Source organism: Sinocyclocheilus rhinocerous, unplaced genomic scaffold (genome assembly GCF_001515625.1).
Source record: "Sinocyclocheilus rhinocerous isolate Xijiao unplaced genomic scaffold, SAMN03320098_v1.1 scaffold1668, whole genome shotgun sequence".
NCBI classification, from domain to species: Eukaryota; Metazoa; Chordata; class Actinopteri; order Cypriniformes; family Cyprinidae; genus Sinocyclocheilus; species Sinocyclocheilus rhinocerous.
Window position 1 is genome coordinate 124,068 of NW_015630986.1, and position 23,421 is coordinate 147,488.

At 38.6% G+C, this 23,421-nt stretch overlaps 1 protein-coding gene across 1 annotated transcript; it reads left to right on the top strand.

The window, feature by feature from the left end:
* The first annotated feature begins 355 nt into the window (after positions 1–355).
* Positions 356–20,977, top strand: phf21ab (PHD finger protein 21Ab). Its single transcript, XM_016553442.1, has 16 exons — positions 356–598; positions 6,452–6,554; positions 8,506–8,538; positions 8,742–8,807; positions 12,115–12,369; positions 12,732–12,824; positions 15,009–15,296; positions 15,425–15,520; positions 15,615–15,666; positions 15,777–15,856; positions 15,967–16,027; positions 17,303–17,487; positions 18,112–18,267; positions 18,704–18,779; positions 19,212–19,315; positions 20,086–20,977. Exons 2-16 carry the CDS (start codon positions 6,498–6,500, stop codon positions 20,782–20,784), a joined length of 2,301 nt encoding a protein of 766 aa, XP_016408928.1. The 5' UTR covers positions 356–598; positions 6,452–6,497; the 3' UTR covers positions 20,785–20,977.
* The last annotated feature ends 2,444 nt before the right edge of the window (positions 20,978–23,421 follow it).

Below are 23,421 nucleotides of genomic sequence, written 5' to 3' on the forward strand. Positions count from 1 at the left end.
TGTGAGTGTATATCCATGAGTTTGAGTGAGTTAGACTGCCACTTCTCTTGTCCAGATGAGTTTCGCCGAGTTTACATCCGGGTTTTTCCCTAGGCAATGGGAGACGCACTACCGCTGTTCCTTAGGCAAAGTGAAATAAATTCGCCGCACCGTCACAAAAAATAGTCCTCTTCCCAAACACGTTTTGAGGTAGCTCCACGTCCACTTTTACACTAAGCACGCTTACTTTTACAGTAATCACGATGTTTCTTAATCGTTTGGATGGATGTTTGGAGTATTTGTGCTTTTTGACGGCTACTTTTCCTGCCCCCTTCGTCTCCCTCTTCCTGTGCGGATGAATCGTCGGGTGCTGCGGCTGTGGTGAATGAGATTGAAGAAGAGTTCTTGTTTTGTATCTCAGTTTCTCTCTTTTTTACACACACAAATTAAAATTAAACAAACAAAAAATAAGGTCGTTAACCTAGCTAAATTCAGCCCAGAGCACCACTACAGCTATGTGAGGGATCGGATCGGACCGAGATCTCGGAGTGTTTGTAAATATTTATTTAAATAATTTGTGGGGAGAGAGAGGCACTACTGCTCAAGTGAGTAGAGGAGGGTAAGTGCACCTTGGGATCTTTTTTTTATTATTGCAACTTTTATGCGCCTCGTTTTTGGACTTTAATCGTTCATAGACTCTTCGTCGCTTTTCCGAATCCAAACCCCGTCGCGATCGGGTTGGTAGAGAGGTCAGGATCCCGATGATTTTGGATCAGAATTTCCGCTTATTTCTAGGAGTTGAGTGGTGTATTTCTAAGTGCAGCGCATGAACCGAACGTTCCGCGCGTTTTGTTATTTTGTAACATTTTAAACTTCGCTAGATACATTGTTGCCGCAACGGTTGTTTCCAGCTCAGTGGAAACAGTGTATCCGATGGCAGAGAGGTGATAAAAGAAGGTAGACTGAAGATCTTTTGCTCATGCATGGCTTGAATTAGTGGTTGCGGCTCAGTCGAGTCCATCTAACTGTAATTTGTGCTGTTGGCCTGTTAGCTTTAGCAGAGTTAGCCGTAGCACAATATGAAAGCTCCTTATATCCAACAGCAGGTTTGTAAAAAAAAAAAAAAAGATTCACTCCTATTTTGGTAGTTTTCAAGGCTTTTAGTGTCTGGGCTTGTAGTGGGTGGGTGATAAAGTGATGCTTTTTAAAACACTGCGATTTTGTTTGTTTAGAAAGTGTTTTTTTTTTATGTTGCTTTTTTTTCTTTCTTTTTTTTTTTGGTTGGAGGGGGCTGAGTTATTGGAGCTGATGTGTTTTAGCTTGTACCAACTACAAGCAGATTCTTTTAGAGAGTGGAAAAGAAACTCACAACGCTTTTACCCTCATATTGTAGTGGATCAAACATGCATTTCCCCCTCCTTTGTGAATCGTTGTGAAAGTATGCTGTCGGTAAACACTTTGGGCATCATCTTCCGTGTTTCCCTGAGGTTTATAATAGTGGCCTAATCAAAGTGCTGCTTAACTTTTCCTGTCATTTGCACATCCCTGATCAGATGTACAGAACTAAAAGCCGGTTTCATGTATAGCTCAGGATAATTTGGGGTCAGACTGCACCTTAACTTCTCTGTCAGAGTGTTTTACACGTTGTAGAGTTGGATCATTTTGTAAAGCCTTGTTTGAAATGTAGGTGCTTTTTCAACAGATTTAGAATCATCGTTTTCAACTGATTGTTGATGTTTGTCAAACTTTAGTAACATGTTTACCCTTTTGTTTGTTATTGTTATTGATTAACTTTCTATCTGCTTTGTTTTTCTGCTCATGTTTTGCTTTCATTATGTGTATATTTTGATATTCACTTGTTTGAGAAACTTTACAATGCGTTTACACCCTCATCTGAAATGTTGAGCTCTTTTTCTTTAGGTTTTGATTTCTTTATCCAGGTAGTTTCACTTTTTAATGTTTGCACTGTGGTAGTCAGATCTTTTGGGTATTTATGATTCCACGTACCAATGTACGTAATGGATAGAATTCCTTTATAATACTCAGAAACTCCATTGAAATATACACAGGAGTTTTGTTGTTGATGCAATTCATTAATATCAAGCAGTTCTGCAAAACAAAACGTATTGGCTTATGTAACATGACACTGGAAGTATTTTAGTCCTATAACTTGTGTCCTGTCAGGTGTAGTTGTGATATTCTGTTACCTCATCTAGGCCTGGATACTATTTATAATGGACAATAATTCACATTACCCTTATGTCGTCTATTTTTTTAGCCATCTTATATCAGTTTGCTTAAGTTTATTCATTCTCAGCACTCAGATGAATCAGTTGTTAACAGTTGAATTAAATAATTTCCATGATTGTCTGTTGATACATTTATAGGTATTTCTTTTAAATAAAATGCTTAGATTTTATGTGGCGTAATAATATTTTGTTGTACAATGTACCTGATTGATTACAGTAATATGTTGTTTCAACTTATTCTCACTTTGGTGTAATTCATATTGCTATGTTTTACTTTTTTAAATACAAAGTACATTATATATTCAGCAAACTACAACTAAAAGTTTTATTCTGGGATATAGATTTGATCTGGCTTGGTTGTACAGTTTTACAAAGAACATTGCAACAGGTCACCAAAAACTTTACAGAGACAAGAAAAGTCCCCTGTTACTGTACTGTATAGCTTTCCTATTGCAAATAATAGCCTAATTTGAATTGTAAACTCAAATGTAAATATATTAATTTTTCATTATATAAATGCTAATGTTGTCCTCTTTTTTTATATTTAATATGCAGGGTTTTAAAGCCAGTCAGCATCATGATTCAACATAAATCTCTTTTATGGCATCCATGACAAAATACTTAATGAGCTCACTTTTCCCTGGCTATTTCAGGGTAATATACCTCTTACCAAAGTTTCATGAGTTCAATTATGATATTATTATTATTCACTTTAATACTTACATTGTTACTATTTAATAATAATAAAAATAATAATTAAGGGTGTGCACAAATAGTCGAATATTCGATCTGTGATTTTTATTTGAACAATAAAAACACTAATCGAAATTTAACTACATGTTGCTTTGCTGTGCAATGCATTGTGGAGCGTGTTAACAAGTTGATTGTATTTGATCACATAATGTCGTTGTTTGCCTCGTGAAGTTTGGAATTACTTTGATAAAACGTATCTTACTAAATGATCTTACAAAATGGAATTACTTCTGATCAAATGAATCAGTGAAACTGAGTTATCATAATATCACCACCACAATGAGAAATCACATGAAATCCAAACACCAAAACAGCTGTCCATCACTGCATTCATGACTGCAGGTAAGCGCAGCTGTACCCGAGTGAGCCGAGAAGAGAGCTGCTTATCTGACAGCCAAATGATCTTGAGACATGTGCTTCCTTTAAGTTTCCTGGAGGGAGTGTGGTTTAAGAACAGAAAACACACAGCGCTGTAAGAAACTTTGCTTAGTACTCCGTTATATTTGTGTCTCTGGAACGTCTTATTGTTATCAGACTGAGGAGCCAACTTTCACCCGAGCATATGGATATTATTGTTTTTCTCAACATTAACATGTGAAACAATATAAACATAAGCCGACTCGAGTGTATGCACGTTCTGTACAGTAATTGGCACGGCCTGCTTTACTTTTCCCGTTTGCTCTGCTTGAATGCTTGTGTTCTCTCTCTCTCTCTCTCTCTATATATATATATATAATATTTTTTTGTTTTGTTTGTTTGTTTACACACGTTTTCAACTAAAAGAAAACCTTGAGATATAATGTAACATTGTTGTGTATAATGCCTAATCATAAGCTTGTTCAGCTTGTTATTAAAAAATAACGTCTTTCTCCTTAAACGTAATTTAAATAAAGGAATATTCGTTATTTTATGAGCTTAAATATTCAAAAACAATATTTTTTGAAAAATGCCCATCCCTAATAATTATAATGTGACTTTCTGTAAATTCTTACAGAGACTTGGTATAGGTTTTGGATATTTAAAAATGTTTTTTTTGGTGGGGGGGGTATTGTTTATGTATTGTATTGTTATCTTGTAGTTAGTAGTAGAGATGCTTAACCACTAAGCCATCTCAGCTTATATATTTTCACTAGTTAATATTAGTTTTCAAGAATTTTTATAATTTAGTATATTATAAATATGGACAGTGTGCTTTTAAAATGAAGAAAATGTACATAATCAACTTAGGTTTTCATAATCATTCCCAATTTTTGTGGCTGACACAGTTCTCTTCTTAAAGTTCAAGTGATCCTAATATTTAGTTGTGTGTTTAGGGCTACACGATTAATCGAATGTGATTGTCATGCTCATTTTGATAGTAATGCCGGTTCTGTAATCAGCAGGAAATCATCATCACGTGCTTTCAGATGTATGAATCAATGAAAGCAGTTGATTCTTCTGTTTATTCAGCTGCAGCGATAGGCATTTTCTGGGTTTCTTCTGCGAGGCGTATTTGGAGTTTCAGCGCGAGAGCGCCCTCTGGCCTTTGGAGTGAGATTTACTGCTGATCACAGAACAGTGGTTCACTGAAAGATACGCATGACAATCGCAGCTTCTGTCGAATCGCGATCTCGATTCCATTTCGATTTATCGTGCAGCCCTATGTGTGTTATAGACTTTATTTGATCAAAGACTGGCAGAGTGACTCATACACTCGTCGATTTGAGAGGATGTCGTTTCCTGTGCATTGTAGGCTGAAGGTCCTGAGATACCCGTGTGGTCATGACCAGTGTTGGAGGTAACGCATTAAAAGTTTACGTAATCAGATTACTTTTTTTCAAGTAACTAGTAAAGTAACACATTACTTTTTAAATTTAAAAGGAAATATCTGAGTTACTTTTTCAAATAAGTAACTCCAGTTACTTTGTTTCCCACGTCTTGACTGACAGCTCATGTGTTGCCATGTTGAGAGAAATCGGGAGTAAGTGCAGAGGCGCTGTGTGCGCTGTGTAAACATGTTACTGTGTAAATATGAACAGTCAAATGCAAACTCAGAATATTATATAAACCTGCAATAATTAGATATGTTAAATGAGACAAAAATCTTTTATGTATTTAATCCCAATTTATTAACCAATGTCTTTGCTACTGACTTTCGATGATCCAATTCAACCATACTAAGCAAAAATGACACATTTGTGTTTGATTTGTTATTGCTGAATAGTGTTGAACTTTCTACTCCTGCGTCATATTCTTCATGTAATTTGTTTGAGCTGCGCCCTCTACTGTACAGATGTGAATTTACATTTCTTTCAGTCTGAGGCGTATTCATTTCACTTTTGGTGTGAAGGGGCTTTTACATTTGTAAAAGAAGAACTTTTTATATTAAAAACACAAGAATGCCCTGCCCAGATTAAAAAAAGTAACTCAAAAGTAACGTAATGCATTACTTTCCATAAAAAGTAACTAAGTAACGTAATTGGTTACTTTTTTAGGGAGTAACGCAATATTGTAATACATTACTTTTAAAAGTAACTTTCCCCAACACTGGTCATCACAGATGTCATCGCTAGCGAGGACAGGCTTTCGCTTAATATCTCAGAACTCCATTTGGCAGAACTACACAAAGGACAAATCCGATGCTTGAGTTTTGAAGAAGATATTTTTAGGTCCGCGAAGATGCCGGGAGATGCACAGGGATGCAGGACTTTTTTGTCGTGGGGTTCATAGACGGGATGAGCAATTAGAAGCCCGCTGAATGCTGCGCTTGCAATGTTGCCCCTTTTTACACAGACTGTATAAGAGAGAGAGAGGGAATTGGAGTGTCTCTCCCCCATCTAATAGGCTGTGTTCGTGTGTGTGTGTTTCATCTTGTGAAGGGAGTTGGAGAGAGCGCATGAACACCAGTCTCAGTGCCAGCTGGTAAGTCCTCTAATAGCCTCTGTTATAATTGTCCTCTTGGCACAGGGCCGCACACCAAAATCAATGAGAGTGAATGAATGTCTGTAACACTGCCTCCGTTTCGCTCACTGTTACACTAAGCATCAAGGTTGTTTCGATTCGTCCGTAGGGCAAACAGTCCTGCCCATCTTCTCGATTGTCACAAATTTTTATCCTCCACCAACCCTAGTTTTCCCAGAAAATTGCTTTTCAACAAGACCCTTCATTGAGGTTTTTTTTTTTCTCCTCTTAGTCCCGTTTGGCCAAAATACTTTTTTGAACTTAAACAAGAGGTTCTTGCAGTGCAGAGTTGCAGAATCACTCTGGGAATGCGAACTGAATAAAGCGTGTCTGTTTACTACCACCTGAGACATCATGAATCACGCCTCGAGAAGTGCATTTTTCCCTCAAACCACATTAGATACCGACTTGTGTTCCCCCTCGTGGGGTGGTATTGGATTAAGTCAACCGCAGAGCATCTCGCAAAATAAAGGTTAAATACATAAAATAGAAAATAAGTCTGCAAAACCTCTCTTGTTTGATTTCTCTAGACAGCCTGAAAGTTTCCTGGGACTCTCTTTCTGGTGAACTGGATCAATGATGGAATTGCAAACATTACAGGAGGCCCTGAAAGTGGAAATACAAGTCCATCAGGTAGGAGATCTCGCAAATGGGCCTCTAATCAGCTAAATCATGTGGGGAAAATGATTCTGAAGTGTCACTGTACTTTCAGTACATGGAAACTAAAATCGCAATCTCATTGCTGTATAGACAGGTTGTTTTAAAGCATACGTTTTATAGATGATTCAAATGATTTCGGCGTCTAGCAGAACAGGTCTTCAGGTCCTCCATTGCACTTAGTGATAAATGAAGATATGTTTCTCTTCTTGTCCCTTGCAGTCAGAAGTGGCGTGTCCCAGCAGGCAGAAAATTAGTCGAGCTGTCTGAGTGGGGCAAGAGAAAGACAAAAAGACAGGGGGGGAGGGAAGGAGAGAAAGGAAAAGGAGGAGAATCAGGGTCATACTGGGCAGATAAAGCGTAAGCCATTACTTAAATTTTAACGAATCATCTCAAGCAGGTGTTCTTTTACATACTGGAGGGGTTTTTTTGTACTGCCGTCTGGTTTTGTCTCCATATCGCTTGGAATATTTGACAGGCAGGTGGAAGTGGGATTTCTGCCTCATCTGGGGCAGCTGAACGGGTCGATTGTGGTCTCGCATGACTCGCTATTGCCTACTGGTGGACAGCAGAAACTCTTGAGTTTTTTTTTACTATTATTATTAATTTGGAGAAAAGGGTTTCTCTCAATTTTTGTCATGTTGCTGTATATTTGGAAAGGATCGTAGATGTACCTTGTTAGGAGAAAAAAAAAAACAGAGAAAAATGGCTGTCCTGGCAGAAAATTACCAGTACTGTTTTTTAGTTAAGTTTACGGATATTTACTTGAACCAAAAACACAACGCAATGCTTCAAAATATGGGTAAAACACCTGTGAAAAATCTATACAGAAAATTCCTTCATATTAACACAATATATTGTGCCTTATTTTTATGGACATTTCATGGGGTGTACAGCTGCTTGTGGTTGAGAGATTTGAAACTTATTATAAAATTAATTTGAATTAATTTGTACATTTTAGGTGAAATGAGTTTAATTTTAAAACGATGTATTTGTTTTAAAATATTTATATTTATGCCTTTAGCAGGCGCTTTTGTCCAAATATATAAAATCAAGAAAATTGAATAATCATGAATTATTAAATGCTTAATTTGTTATATTTTCAATATTACATTATTAAAAATGTTAAAAGTGGACCAACTAATAATGATAATAACTTTTACTTCTAATACTGTTTCACTACATTTTCTGTCTGGTTTATGAAAATGTGGATGGGACCGCTTTTTAAGTTTATTTTCTCTCTCTCTATAATATATGTTAGACATTTGTATTACCTGATGTTATAGATTGTCATTTCAGTTAATAGCAGATATCCTGAAATATAATTAGGTGAAGAACAAATTTTTTTGAAGCTTACCCCACACTCTCAGAAAAAAAAGGTACAAAAGCTGTCACTGGGGCGGTACCTTTTCAAAAGGCACACCTTTGTACCTAAACAGCCCATATTGGTACCTTAAAGGTACATATTAGTACCTAAAAGGTACAAAAGTGTACCTTTTGAAAAAGTACAGCCCCAGTGACAGCGTTTGTACCTTTTTTTCTGAGAGTGCACTCTCCCCTATCTTTTTCACTTCTTTAATATATCTGTCCCTCAAAGATTGATGTTAAGTGGATCAACTCATCAACTGAAATTCACAATTTTCATATAAATTACACTTGTTCATTGCAAATGTAAAATGTTTGTTCCAAATTAACACATTAAACGTTGTCTCTACAAACCGTTGTTAGCTGGAGGACAGTTACCCTTACAGAAAGCCGTTGGCAGGCTGCCTGCTGCCCAGTCTGCTTTTGTTTGAGTGTGAGGCAGGTGCAGTAGGCTGTAGTTCCACATGTGGCCTGTAGATGGCACACCATGTCTGTAACTCCCTCCAAAACTGATGGCAGAAGTTTTGACTGCAAATTCTTGTCTTCTTTTCTGTTGCCATAGAAACTTGTTTCCCAAATGAAGCAGGATCCACAGGTAAATATTCTTTATGACGTTGCTCTTCAGAAATAATCCTCTGGTTTGTTCGAGAGCTTTAACATGATTGACGGCTGGGTATTATATTTTCTATACTAATAAGGCAGCTTGGTGGTGTGTATAAATATCTTATTAAACAAAGGTTCAGCAATTTCATTGTTTCAAAAAGAAGTGATTCTTACGCTTATCTTTGGTCTTCATAGAACGCAGATCTGAAGAAACAACTTCACGAGCTCCAAGCGAAAATCACAGCTCTGAGTGAGAAACAGGTAAGAACTTTCACAGTCGTTGTGACGTCATTCACTGCTTCGGGTGCTGAAATGAATGTTTTTGAACAGTGAAACGCATTAATTAAATGCTTGTTTGCCTACAAATATGTGTCAGTGAGCATTGGTTGATTGTGTGATTTGAGGTTGAAAAAAAGACACTGGATGACTTCATTAGGCTTTCTCTCTGTTTCATATACTTAGACATCAACTCATTCTACAAAATGAATGGTACAAAGGATATGCATTTAACGTACAGTTTATGACATGTATTTTACCCTGTTGTTGCCGGCAAAGAGGTTGATTGGAAATGTAGTTTTGTTTAGTTAAATATGATTATTTATGAACTTCTGATTTCAAGCAATGACGTGATTGTTTGATTTTGTGATGTTGAAACCGGTGCTGTTTTAGTATTATGTATTATAGTTTTTATTTGTTATTTATATTTCCAGTTTTCATTTTCATTTTAGTTGAATTTTTTGTTATCTGCTAAAATCAATTAATAGTGATTAATCGCATCCCAAATAAAAGTTTGTGTTTACACAATATATGTGTGTGTACTGTGTATATTTATATGTATATACAAATACACACAAATACATGTATATTTTTAAGAAATATATGTAATATATATTATATATATATATACAGTATATGTGTATTTTATATAAATATACACCATACACACACATGTATCGTGTAAACACAAACTTTTATTTGGGATGCGATTAATCGATTTGACAGCACTACTTTTTGAGCATTATTATTTAGATGTTTAATATATTCTCCGTTTTCAGTTTTAGTTTAGTTTTACTGTTTATTTATTTCCAGCTAGTGATTTTAGTGATTCTGCTGTTCAAATTCACTTAGTTTTTCATTTAATATTTCTATTTTATTTCAGCTTTTTATTTATTTTCATTCCAAAATGTTTTTAATAGTTTTAGTAAAGGATAATAACCCTAGTTGAAGCAGATTTTATTTTTCAAGCAACACCACAAAAACACCAGCGCGTTTCAGCACATTTCTGTGTCCGGGTCAGCTTGTGTTTAATGAAGCACTTTTTGATTTGTTTGCTTCAAATTGGTCTTATTGATTTCCTGAAGTGGCTGTTGGATCTTGTGGGAATTGTAGTTTTTAATGACAGAATGACAGCGGAAATAAGCGAAGACTGATACATTTAATTGTTTCGCGGTTGAGAAAAGAGCAGCCAGCAGGACAGGCTTCTGTGCATTTAACAACTGTGGGGCAGAAGAGTAATACATGCAGCCCGCTGTGTGTACGTGCATGCGTTTGATGTGTGTGTTGGGGCTTGTCTCGTCTCCTGCTGGGAGGTGGAAACACTCCAGATTGTCAGAGAGTTTGAGAGATTGCACTTATTCAGTCGCTTCTTGAAAAGTCTGGATTTGTAGCACAGCTGTTTTGGGGCAATGTTTCACTTTTTCTCTCTCTTCCTACTCTTGAAATTCTCCAGTTAGAGAATTGTCCCAGTTTACTGACTCGCAGATCACTGGCTTAGCTTTGAGCTTTTATCCTGAGAGAGAGAAAGAATAGATCACTATAAGTACACATGATTTGATTTTTTAAAAACTCTGCTCAAATGTGGAGGGCAAATATTGTATGTGTGTGTAGCCTTAGTCTGGACTGGACAGGACTGACTAAGGCTACACACACATACAATATTTGCCCTCCACATTTGAGCAGAGTTTTTAAAAAATCAAATCATGTGTACTTATAGTGATCCAGACGAGGATTAGAGCGCGAGATGATGAAACTGTCCAGTGAATGCTAATTCAGTTCTCTCACGAAACCTGTCAAGAACCTGTCTAGCTTACAGTTTACCTTATAATGTGTATATATAATATAATGTGTTATAATTTAATAAATATATACATTTCGTTACAACTTAAATTGTCTTGTATAACCGTTTGGTTTAAAAGATTTAATTCAGTCTCAGACTTTTAGAGCCATACTGTATTTTTTTCAATCAAAATATATTTATGTATTTAGTTTATGCTAAAAAAAAGTTATTATAGTTAACTAAAGCTGAAACTAAAAGTAACATTATAAAAACAAATAAACATTAACTTAAATGAAATCTAAAAAATTATAAATAAAATATAAAAACCTTTTTATTTCAGCAAGTTGCCAAAGCAAAATTACAAAAGCACAATAAAATTATTTAAAATTGAACTAAACCTAAAATGAAAACAGAAAATATAAAAATAAAACTGAATCAAAATATTAATAAAAAAATGTAATTATATTTTTAATATTCATTAAAAATAACACTGGTATTTTATTTATTTTTTTATTAATTGTCGAAACAGTGTCACAATGCAATGAAAATAATGTCACTATGCAACAAATAATAGTTCTAAAAATAAATCTATATTTTTATTTTTGTATTCTATTTGAATTTGGAATAAAATATGACCTTCACATGTTTTCATAAGATTCATTTGATTTTTCCATAAGACACGTGTGTCTGTGCGAATTGTCAGGTTGAAAGGTTGATGCTTCCTCAGATTCTTTTTCAATCCTGTCGGCTGTGAATACAGTTTGTCTGCCTTTGAATCTCAGTTCCATACATATGAATTCTGTATAACTCTTTCCGCATCATGAATTTATATTTATGTGATTTTTAGCCTCGATGTGAGGCCCGCAGCTGGCACGGCGGTCTGTTGCGTATGTAAACTTTCTGTTTGTGAGTCTAAAGCCGCTACTATGTGATTGATCGTCCGCTTAAAGAGAAAAATAGTTTTGTCAAAATTCATTTTGAGGAAGAGACTTTCATTTGATGTTGTGCTTAGCGCAAGGGCTTTGTTGAGGAATGTGTGTGTGGTTGAACTCTCAGAGGTGCGCTTTGGCTCCAGAGGACTCTGAGGCAGCAGAGTGTGTGAGATGAATTTCAATCACGTTTTTCTCGGCGTGTGTGTGTGTAACGCTCAGTGGGCCTTTATAAAAGCATTTCCAGTGTTGTTAAGATGGTCTCGCACCTGAAGGGTCTTAGCTTCACACCCAGAACAAAGAAAACCAGGGAATTCGGTGACTAATGATCTAGCGACCAGATATAAACACAACATTGAAAAGACGAGATGGGGGGGGGGGCTTTCCATTTTTATTTCTTGGAAAAAGGGCATATGAGGGTGTTCAGAACAATTTGTTTCCCTGCAGGCCATTTTTTTCTCACATGTACTGATAATTTGTACACAATAACAGCAGAAAAATGTAGTCAATAGCACTTTAACATCTTTTATGTCTCCTCATCCTCATTCACTGCTTCCCTCAACCAACCTACCTCCTCGACTAGAAGACTCTCACCGTGACACCGGTCATAACTGCAAAGACTCTACCTCTCATGCTGAAAGCTGCCACCTCCACCATGCCTGCTTCCATGGCAACACAACGCCCTACAGTCGCCATGGTCACTGCCATCAGCAACCCCCCGAGACCCGGCGCCAATTCCGACTCCCAGAGCACACCAATCAACCTTCAGGTGGCCAGCAAGCTACCCAATCAGGATACAGATGCGGGCACACGGATTGTGTCCAAGAATGTTATCGTCGTGAGTGTGAATTGCTGCTAAAAATTCTTCCTCTTCACTTAGTGTTTCCATATAGCTTAAATATAACAATTTTAAATTGAGGTAGAAATGCCAGTCTGTGTTTTTGCATAGCTTGCTGTAGACTAGTCATAGTCAGACCCACTTTGCTTTGATGTGTTTAGAACAGGATGTTTATGTCTCCAGTTAGTATGAAGATTTGAAATGACTTCCTTTCTGACAATAAAGTGCTTGGCAGGGGTGTATGGTGACATACTTCTGTGATGTACCCAAATAGGGGATAGTTTCCTCTAAAAGCAGACAGTTTTGTGAATTTCTCTCATGTCACCTGCTGAGTGCCCAATAAACGGCTGGTTTTGTCACAGGTGCAGGCCACCACCACCTCTGCCCAGCCTATCAGAGTTCCCCAGTTTGTCCCTCCTCCTAGATTGACGCCTCGACCCACCTTTCAGCCACAGGTGCGTCTCTGTTAGACCTGCCCCCTCCCCTTATGTATGTGCAGTTCCACACTGACGCCACCAGAGGGACACACAACCTAGTTTCAGAGGCCTTGTGTCTGTAAAGCCTTTGTTTACAGAGACATTCTGATTTTAAACTTCTCACCTTGAAAGAGTTTTCAACATGGGAACTAAAATTGCTTGAACACAGTCACCCAAACTTCAAGATATCACTGTTCCACACCTAGAGACCCAAATTCTGCTTTTTTCCTCAATAAAACTGACGCTCACCTTCTCCTTCCCAGCTCTGGCTGTTGCTGTGATACTGTCTGCTTAAATTTTTTTTCTCTCTTTGCTTTAGGGTGCTTACACACTAGATTGTATGCTCTGTTAGAGAATGCTTCAAGTTTGTTGATTATTGTTAAAGGGGTCATATGATGTTGCTAAAAAGAATATTATTTGGTGTATTTGGTGTAATGAAATGTGTTTATGCGGTTTAAGGTTCAAAAAACACATTATTTTCCACATACTGTACATTATTGTTTCTCCTCTATGCCCCGCCTTTCTGAAACGTGTCGATTTTTACAAAGCTCATCGGTCTGAAAAAGCGAGGTGTGCTGTGATTGGCCAGCTATCCAGTGCATTGTGATTGGCCGAATGGCGTGTTAGAACGAGCCGTTTTAGGTAGGCGTGGCTGACTTTAACTTTTATAAAGAATATCTCTTTGGATTTGAGACTTTAGTCTTTGCAACTTTACAGATCTTCTTTATGCACCAAGAGCTTGTAACACTTCAAAGAGAAAGGAAAAATTGAAATCGCATCATATGACCCCTTTAAAAAAAAGCAGTATGTAAAAAAAAACAAAGGTTTGTGAAAATGACGCTCAGTCATGCAACCTAAAGAAAATTTATAACTTTTGCGCTGCACGCTGACCTAGGCATTTGTTGACCAGTGAAAATTCAGTCCACGGTAGTACTGCTCTATTTCAAAGGCCCGCTTCTGTCCATACTCTCTAAATGCATTCCTATCCGTTAAAAATGCTCTGTCACAGCTTTATCTAGTGAGTAAGCTCCCTTAGCACCGTGTCTATACTGGAGGTGACCCATAAGTGCCACCACACAATAATGGCTTGAGTCTTTCTACACTGAAAGTGTCCAAGCTGCATGACTCGTTCAACAACAGTTGTATTAACATTTGGGTGAATAACTCAGCAGAGGTCCATTGGTATGAAAATTGGTATATTATTACTGTATGTACGTTGCTTATGCCTGGTGTAGACACGGTGTTGAGAGTAAGACAGCGTGTTACTGTTTGTTCCTTTGTAACAATGCTGTTGCTTCAGTTGCAGCTTTTTATTTCTGCTTTTGTTCTTTTGATATTTGCTTTGGCTGACCCTATCATTAATCCCCCACTCCTTTAAAGACTGACAGTATATCACCTTTTACCTCAAAAAGCTACGTAATGCTAAAGTGAGCTCAGATGAATCCACCTTAACTCATCATTTACTTACTCTTATGTTGTTTCAAACCTGTATGACTTACTTTTTTCTGTGCAACACAAAAGAGTCTAGTCACTGTTTTAAAAAGTCCATCCAAAAAATGTCAGAGAGGTCCAATGTTGTATTGACGCATTGACTTATTATACAAACAAAAACAATTGAAACATTCTTCAAAATGTATTCTTTTGTGTTCTGCAGAAGAAAATCATACAGGTTTGGAATGACATAAGGGTGAGTAAATGATGACCTAATTTGGGGGTGAACTATGTCTTTATGGCAGGGCTGGACATCTCTGGCCCTCAAAGTCTACTGTTCTGCAGAGCTTAGGTCCAATCCCAATCCTGAACAAGCTAATCAAGGTCTTTAACTCTTTAGGATTACTAAAAAGTTACAGGCAGGTGAGTTTGATCAGGATTGGAGCTAAACTCTGCAGGAAAGTGGACACTGAGGGCCAGAGTTGCCCACTCCTGCTCCTGGTTTGTTATGGTGTTCCTAAATTGAGCTCTGCACTCATTTTCATCCACTTTTAAACTAGTCACTGAGGGGTGAACCAGAGCTCAGTGTTGGCATTACTTACGGCTGAGGTTGCCACTTAACACAAAACAGCATGGATGTTAGGGGCATGGCAACAGAGTGGCTTTCATGATCGATTGGTATGGCAAGCCAGGGTCTGCTTTCTGACCCAACCCCATTCCACCATTGCACAGGTTCGACCAAAACCCCCCACGCCCATCAATGTGCCCATCGCTCCAGCTCCTCCTCCCATGGTCGCGGCTCCTCTAATCCAGCGGCCCCTGATGCTCACCACCAAGCTGATGTCATCTCTGCCTGCCTCTGCTGGGCCCATTCATCAGGTGCACATCGTGAACGGACAACAGTGTGCCACCATTGACAAGACCACGACTGCAGTCACGAGTGGCACCACGCAAGTCACAGGCATTGTCATCAGTCCTGCCCAGACACTTCAGATCAGCAACCTTAACTCAGACTTGAAGGTGCGAGCACCCATTTTTATTAGCTTGATTGTTTGCTCCAGACATAAGTTTTAGCTGTTGTTCTTGCTCTAAGAATCAAACATTCAGCTGACTGGAGTGCTTTCCTTGTTTGTTGTTCTCTACATCAGACTGTGAAACCACAGGGAGGACCAGAACAGGTGGTCACGAGTACACCACCCTCATCCTCTCCTCCAGCTAAAGTCAAACGTGAGGAGAGCCCACAGGTACTGTGCACCTTCACAGAGGTAACAAAACCATCATGTCTGACAAATTTTGTCTGAATCCTAAATAATAAATTGTTACATTTTCTTCCTTCAGAAGCTTGCCTTTATGGTGTCTCTTGGGTTGGTGACACATGACCATCTTGAAGGTAAGTCGTCCCACTGGTGTCAATGCTGCACTGAGGGTTTCCACAAAATTTAAGTTGTAAGCACAGGTTGTTTTGTAACCAGATGTGCATGGGATGTCCTTTCTCTCCAGAGATTCAGAGCAGAAGACAAGAACGTAAGAGGAGAACAACAGCCAACCCAGTGTACAGTGGAGCAGTGTTTGAACCTGAGGTACAGACGAATGTTCTGTAGTACTCTCCTCCTTCTGGTCTGATTTTGAGAGCTTAGATTGTACTTCCACAACTCGGCTCTAACATTCTGATTTCTCTCATACGTCTCAGAGGAAAAAGAATGCTGTCACTTACTTGAACACTCCACTGCATCAAGGCACCAGGAAGAGAGGTCTGTACCTGCCTGTCTTAGTTGCTTAAGTTGATGTATTGTAGCCCTGCTGCTTCTATGTACCACCTAACAGACACCTCTCTGCTTTCTCTTGCAATTCTGCTTTGTGTCTTTGCTAGGGTTTGATCTCTTTGCAGACCTACAGTGTTTCAGTAGACCTAAAACAATGGCCTATAAAAGTGGTGGTTGAGGAACTGCTCCCCCAGTTTGTGTAGTTTTCAGTGATGGAGAATTTGGCTTGTTTTGGACATGTTAGCATTTGACTTGAGACTCCAAAATCAGAGACTTGTGAACAATGTCAGTAGAGTCAGTAGGCTTACAGGGAGAAATATATCCTCTCATTGTTGCTTCACTTCAGATTTGAGTCTCTTGTGTGCTCTTTGCAATCATTTTTCTTTGCGAATATCTTGTTGTTTGCTGTTGAATTCTAGAGCAGTGCTTCAACATAATGAATTTAGATAGATTTGGCCTTTAACAACTTGACTTGATCTTCACCCTAAAGACTTAAGCAGTTTCTTAAGCTTGGCTTTGAAAAACTTGACTTGGTCTTCACTACAAAGACTTGGGGATTGACTTGAGCTTGGCCTTGAAAGACTTGATATGAACTCCACCTCAGACTTGAGGGTTGACTTGTGGACGGTTGCATAAACTGTTTAGACTAGTCTTCTTAATTTAGACACCTATTTTTTTTTCTGCAAGTCAGTTACATAAAAACTTAGATTGGTCTAATTTGAATCTGAAAAGTAAGACTGATAACCACTTGGTTAACTGCTAGTTGGTCAAACTAGTTCTTAAGACACAGTCTTAACGTGGTGACTGTTTATGCAACTGGCCCTTGGGCTTTTATTCTTGAAAGACCTGACTAGGACTTGAGCACTGGCTTGAGTTTGCATTGAGAAATGTATTGAGATTTGAGATCTCAGCTTAGACTTTCTCTCTTAAGCTCTTTTCACTCTTTCTTTCGCTCTTTCTATTGCTCATTACTTTTCAAATTCCCTGCATGCTGCTGTGGTCGTCTGTTGCACTAACTGCTTTTTGTGACCCTCCCTTCCATTTCTCCTTTGCTCTCTCCCTCCTTTCCTTTGTTTCCATGCTAGCCAATGAGGATCCCCTCTCTAAGGTATGTTGCAACCAGAAAATGCCATTATTTTATTTCATCTTTGTGTTTTTTTTTTCTTTCTTTTCCCCTTTTCCTCCTCCTCCATTTTTTCTGTTCCTTTTGGTTTTGTTCTTTTTTGTTTGTTTTTCTTTTCTTGTCTGTCTCATTTCACTCAGGTCGCCCTCCCAAATACAGCACCACCACCAGCAGCACAGCGGTGCCGGAGCTGGGCTGCAACCCCCTGCTCTCCCCCACCAGCAGCCTTCCCGCCTCCCCAGCCCCTGAGCGGCCTGACACAGGGGGCTTTCCCCTCTCTGTCCACCCTCATTCTGTCCCCCAGCCCAGCCCCAGCTCCGGGGATGTAAGTAGCCACCTGCCAAGTCTGGGTGACCATGTTGTTGAAAGCCCCCACAATTATTATTGTTCTAGTAGAGTTCTCTACATCACAGGCTGCCCCTACCCCCCAAAACCCTTCACTGCATTCATCCTGTACACCTCAAAGTGTACCGGAGCAAGGTAACTCCTGTTAGAATCCACCCTGGAAAGAGAAAGACTGACCTACCAGCACTGTCATTCATGTGTTTATTTGTTGTATTTGTTGAAATGGAGCCAGCAGTCTTACAAAGTGAACAGTCTTTCTCTACTTCCCACACAAATATCAGGCCTGAAGTAATTACAGTATAGTATTTTAAAAATCCTTACACCATATCTTAGCATTTAAGCCAAAATACCCATTACTCATAATCACGATACATTTTCAATAGTGATTAATTTCCAATAATCCCAATAATAGTAGTAGTAATAAAACTACGAGCTAAATATCCAGTTCCCTGTCTAAGTGAACAATCCAGTCACCAGTGAGCCACTAGACAAATACCTCCAATCAGCAGTCAGTTCCTCTCCTCCCCGCCTTTCCCGCTGTCATTTGATTGGTCCAGGAAAAGAAGGGGGCGGTGGTACTGACACCTGCCGTTCTTCCCGACAGGGAGACATCCATGAGGATTTCTGCACTGTGTGCAGACGCAGTGGACAGTTGCTCATGTGTGACACATGTTCGCGCGTCTACCACCTCGACTGCTTGGACCCACCCCTCAAAAACATTCCCAAAGGCATGTGGATCTGTCCTAAATGTCAAGACCAGGTAAATAATAGCAGCACAACGAGCCCTTGGCCACTCCTTTCCCAGGCCAGTCAGTGATGTCTCCTTTTAACTGGAATTCAGTCCTTTAAAGCACACACACTTTTATATAATTAGAAATGGAAGACTGACTGAGAGATCAAACTCCCCTTTCCCTGCCAAAAATGTACACAAAAGTGTATATTTGTCTCCCCTTACACAAAATTAGTTTCTTCAGGCATTAAGGCTGCTTCATCCTTTGTAAGCTCTCACATGGTTCGGTATTTATTGTGCCTTTTTTCCACCCATCATGTAAGTGTAAGACAGCATCAAGCACTCCCATTGAAGTTCTGTTGTTCATCACCGTTGCCATATACAATTGATCTCAGTTTCTTTCATGGCTTTCCAGAGGTCAAATGAGCACAGCACTGGTCTGTTATTGAGAGAATTTCTTTTACAGATTCTGAAGAAGGAAGAGGCCATTCCATGGCCAGGAACCCTAGCAATCGTCCATTCCTACATTGCTTACAAAGAAGGTAGAGATATTTTGTTTTCAATTGTAGAATTTTGTACCCCAATTTTACAGTTTAACTCTAAAAAAGTAAGTTCTTTATTATTTATTATTTAGGTAACACTTTAGAATAGGGAACACATTCACTATTAACGAAGGGTTTTCCCTGAACAAACTCCTAATTTGCTGCTTATTAATAGTTAGTAAGGTTGATGTTAAGTTTAGGTATGGGATGGATTAAGGGATCTAAAATACGGTCATGCAGAATAAGGCATTAATATGTGCTTTATAGGTACTAATAAACAACCAATATGCTAGTAATATGCATGCTAATAAGCAACTAATCAATAGCTAAAATTTGGTCCTTAATATAAAGTGTTACCATTATTTATAACCAAATGCATACATCTATGTTATAGCCCATTAAATTGATGGGTGTTTTGTCCCTGTCCAACAGCGAAAGAAGAAGAGAAGCAGAAGTTAATGAAATGGAGTGCCGAACTAAAGCTGGAACGAGAGCAACTAGAACAGAGAGTGAAACAGCTCAGCAACTCTGTAACAGTGAGTTATTTATTTATTTTTCTCTTTAACTGGAGCTTTTCCGGATATAAGATTAATTATACAATTGTTCTACGTCTCTGTGAAGGGATGTTTGCCTCAGAAAACCAGTTTTAAGACGAACATTCAGCTTTGCAAATATTCAATATGGCTTGTCACACTGTATACGTAGTTCTATCATGAGAACTCTCTGAAGATTTTAGCATGGTAATAGATATGACAATGTTAATGTATTTGGTCTTGGCGGAATAGATCTGCTACGCTGCTGCTGAATTGCTGCTGCTGTTGGTTATAGCTGTATTAGTAGATTATTGCTGCTGCTGCTGCAAGAAAGTACAGGAACTTGCTACTGCCAGTACATAAGCCGATATGGTGCTCTGAGTATTTAAGACATACTGCTGCTGCACAAATAGCATAAAATAACCCGTAGCAGATCTATACAGGTGAAGCTGGGGAAGGTGGAGGGTTTCAGAGGAACTCTGAAAGCGCACGGCAATGCTCAAGCGAATGCTAATCAGCCATTTAAATATAAAGCACCAAGCTCATTGGCTGCATATGCAACATGAACCAATCAGCTTGTGACAAGTCATTTAATGCTAAGAATATCATCATTTACGTTAAGGACCCATCAGCCTGAGCCATCTAGGGTTTCATGACAGAACTTGGTATTTCTTCTTTTCTATTTAATGACTGTTAGTTGTATTCCTAATGTTAATGTAATTTTTTAACAAGTTGTGTTTGTTATATAATGCTGTATTCCTTTTATTCAACAGAAATGCATGGAGACCAAGAACAGCATACTTGCCCGTCAGAAGGAGATGCAGGTCTCTCTGGACAAGGTAAAACACCTGGTCCGCCTCATCCAGAGCTTTAACTTGATTCAGCCCATGGAGACGGACATCCTACAGGATTCTAAACAGGACTTCACAGAGTTAGGGAGCATCAAAGACTCAAAGGATGCTACAAAAATGTGTGTGCAGGAGAGTCCCACCGAGCCTAGCGTGCAAGTACCAGTCGCCGTAGCAGTTCCCGAAGTGAAGGCAGAGCCAGAGGTGGGCGAAATGGCAGAGCCAGCGACCGCAGTCACACCTGAGGCTGCGTCAGGTGAATCGGGAGTTAGTGTCCCGGAAGTTCCCAAAACCACAGTTGGCGAGGAGATGATAGATACAGCAAAAATGGCGGAGCCTGTGGAATCGCCTCAGGCCAGGGACGTAAAGACTAATGGAGGAATGGACTGTGTTTGTACCGGCTTGAACCCAGAAGAAGAGAAGGGTGCTGTCGATGCCGCAGACTCGGCGGACTCTGAGAACATCCCTCCCAATGACAGCAGTTGTGTAGCGGATGCTGGGAAGATGGAAGTAGAGCTGCAGGAAGATGGAAGTCATGGCGTGAACACCAACAACGGCAAAACCTCAGAACCTTCTCAGCAGGCTTTGCCAGCCCCTCTAAGCAGCGTGGATAACCCCAAATAGTTCTCAGTCTCACACTAAACACACATCACCAAAACATTTAAACAGATTTCCTATTGCACCTTGGACTGGTGCACAAAGTTGCCAATCTATAAAACTGTCAACAGTACTTCTACATCCAAGGCAAACTAGTCTTGGTTCTTGTAGACTAATAGAGCCCAAACTTCTGGGTGAAAAGGGTGATTTACAAAAGAGTGTCATGCCAATTATTAGATTATTAAAAAACAAAAATAGTAGTTTAATAATATTAATAGTTATTATTATTATAATGATGATGGTGATAAAGATGATGGATGATTTATCAGATCAGACCAGTGTGTGCCTCCAACATGGGGTTTGTTTCATAGGTTGTCTTAGTTGTCTAAGGGCAGGGCAGACGTGTCCAAAGACTGCATGACTAAGCCCACACCCTGTGCACCTCCAGCCAGAGTGGACCGGCAATACCAAAAGCTTCTCTTTCCAAACATGACAAAAAAAATCAACGCATCAGTATTCGCCAGTGGCAAGGCAGAGGTTTAGAATCCTGTTGTTGGCATGGGTTAGACTAAATCAGGACTGCCTATAGCAACCCCTCTAATTTCTCTCCTCCACTCTACATCTTGTCTGCATTTCCCAGTTAGCTGTAGAAGTGTCCCGTCTCCATGTCATCTCAGGCTAATCAGTGGTAGAGCGCATGGCAAAGCCTTTCAAGATCTTTGACAAAGGGCTGGAAGAGGAAGCTACACCAGAAGTCACATCTCGGTAACTGCAACAAATCATGCGTGATAGATTAGTCTGAAAAACGGTGTTGGTTCTGTGTATTGAATGAGTCTCGTTCTAAAGTCAGTGGTGTGTGTACTCGATGCTGTTTTTGGATTTTTTTTCCCCCCGCTTTTTTAAGAAAAAATATATTCAGGTCTTCCTAGTCTTCATTGAAAAATAAGTGCTTTTCTGTTTCATGAAACAGTCGTTTGTTATCAATGGTGTTTAAAAATTGCATGAATTATGCAAGCGGCTTTCTCAATCTCAAGAGATACACATTGCATAATGAGTGTCTGTTTTTATTTGAATTCCGAACTGCCAAATGTTTTTTTTTTTGTTGTTGAATTGAAAATAATGGAAATATCCTCTTACTGTGTGTTTAGTCTAGAATATAATGGACTAGTCCCATCCCCATTTTTCCTAAATCTTTTTTTTTTCCTTGAAAAAACGATAATGACTGTCACAATTTGCTGTCTTAAACTTGAGGGTTTGATGTATGAGCCAAATTGAGTAATAAGGAAACTACAGAAAACCCTTAATTAAAGCACAAGCTTTATTGCAGATAACTTAAGCAAACGCACTAAAAACCTCTTAAGAGACTTTCTGAGCAAAATTTTCAAAAGCGCTTAAATCTTATCTGTTGGTTTTTACGCTTGCCAACATAACATCCTGAAAAAAAGGAAAACAACAGCAGTTGCTTACAAACAAGGTGGGAAGCACTGTTTATGACAGTCTTCTGCTGGTTTTTGCTGGCTTTTATTTGTGTTGCATAGTATCTTAACCTGTCCCAGGTAACATCTTAAGTCTTAATAGTCTTAACAGTAATGCACGGCTGGCACCTTTTGTTACTTTAATGTCAGGCCATTCCAAAAAAAGCATATCCCTTTTAGCTTTGTTATGACAGCCACTCAGGCTAGGATTGAATAATTTACTCGTATCAAATTCCAAATATCCGTTTAGGACGTCTTTGTAAATGCTTATTTTGACTATATGTATACAATAGTACATTGGGGATTTCAAAAGGACGATGCTTTGCTCATTCTGGCTGTTTAAACATGAGAGATAACCTACTACAATATAGATTTTGTTTTTGGGATGATGTTTACTGTTTTTTTTTTTTTTTTTTTTTTTTTTTTTTAAATGTGGATTTTTTCAAAGTTGGGAGGATTTAGACAAATTTTAGACAAAGAGAAGTCACCTAAAATAAATAAATGTTGGCTTTGTATGTGGAACAGAACCAAATTTAAGACGTCATTCCTTCATGAAAGAAGCAGCGGTATCCAATTCATGCGTGCATCAGTATTACTTTACAATAACGTTTAATTTGTTGATATTAGTTAATGATATTAATCATTTGATAGCATAAATAACAATATATTTTACTGCATTTACTCATTTATGTTTAAAATGATGGATTTATCTTGATTAGTCAGGATTTCATGGCTTTAAAACCCAATTTGTAATTCTTAGTAGATGTGGTCTTGGTTATATCAACAGTGTGCTGCAATTTCTCACAATCTACTGTGAAAATGTACATACCTATCCTTAAAGGGATAGTTCACCCAAAAATGAAAATTCTGTCATTAATTACTCACCCTCGTGTCGTTTCAAACCCGTAAGACCTTCGTTCATCTTCGGAACACAAATTAAGATATTTTTGATGGAATCTGAGAGCTGTCTGACCCTGCATAGACAGCAACGCAACTGAAATGTTCCCAAGTCCAGAAACGCAGCAGGGAGATCTGTAAAATAATCCATGTGACATCAGGGGTTCAACCATAATTATACGAAGCTACGAGAATACTTTTTGTGCACAAAAGAAAAGAAAAATACGACTTTATTCAACAATTCAACCATTTTTTTTCTTTTGCGCACAAAAAGTATTCTCGTAGCTTCGTA

What these genes read in the sequence shown, in the direction of transcription:
- phf21ab (XM_016553442.1), top strand. Translation starts at nt 6,498, where the DNA reads ATGATGGAATTGCAAACATTACAGGAGGCCCTGAAAGTGGAAATACAA. An exon ending in AACGTGAGGAGAGCCCACAG is followed by an intron (nt 15,521 to 15,614) that starts GTACTGTGCACC and finishes TTCTTCCTTCAG; the next exon opens with AAGCTTGCCTTTATGGTGTC. An exon ending in AGCTCAGCAACTCTGTAACA is followed by an intron (nt 19,316 to 20,085) that starts GTGAGTTATTTA and finishes TTTATTCAACAG; the next exon opens with AAATGCATGGAGACCAAGAA.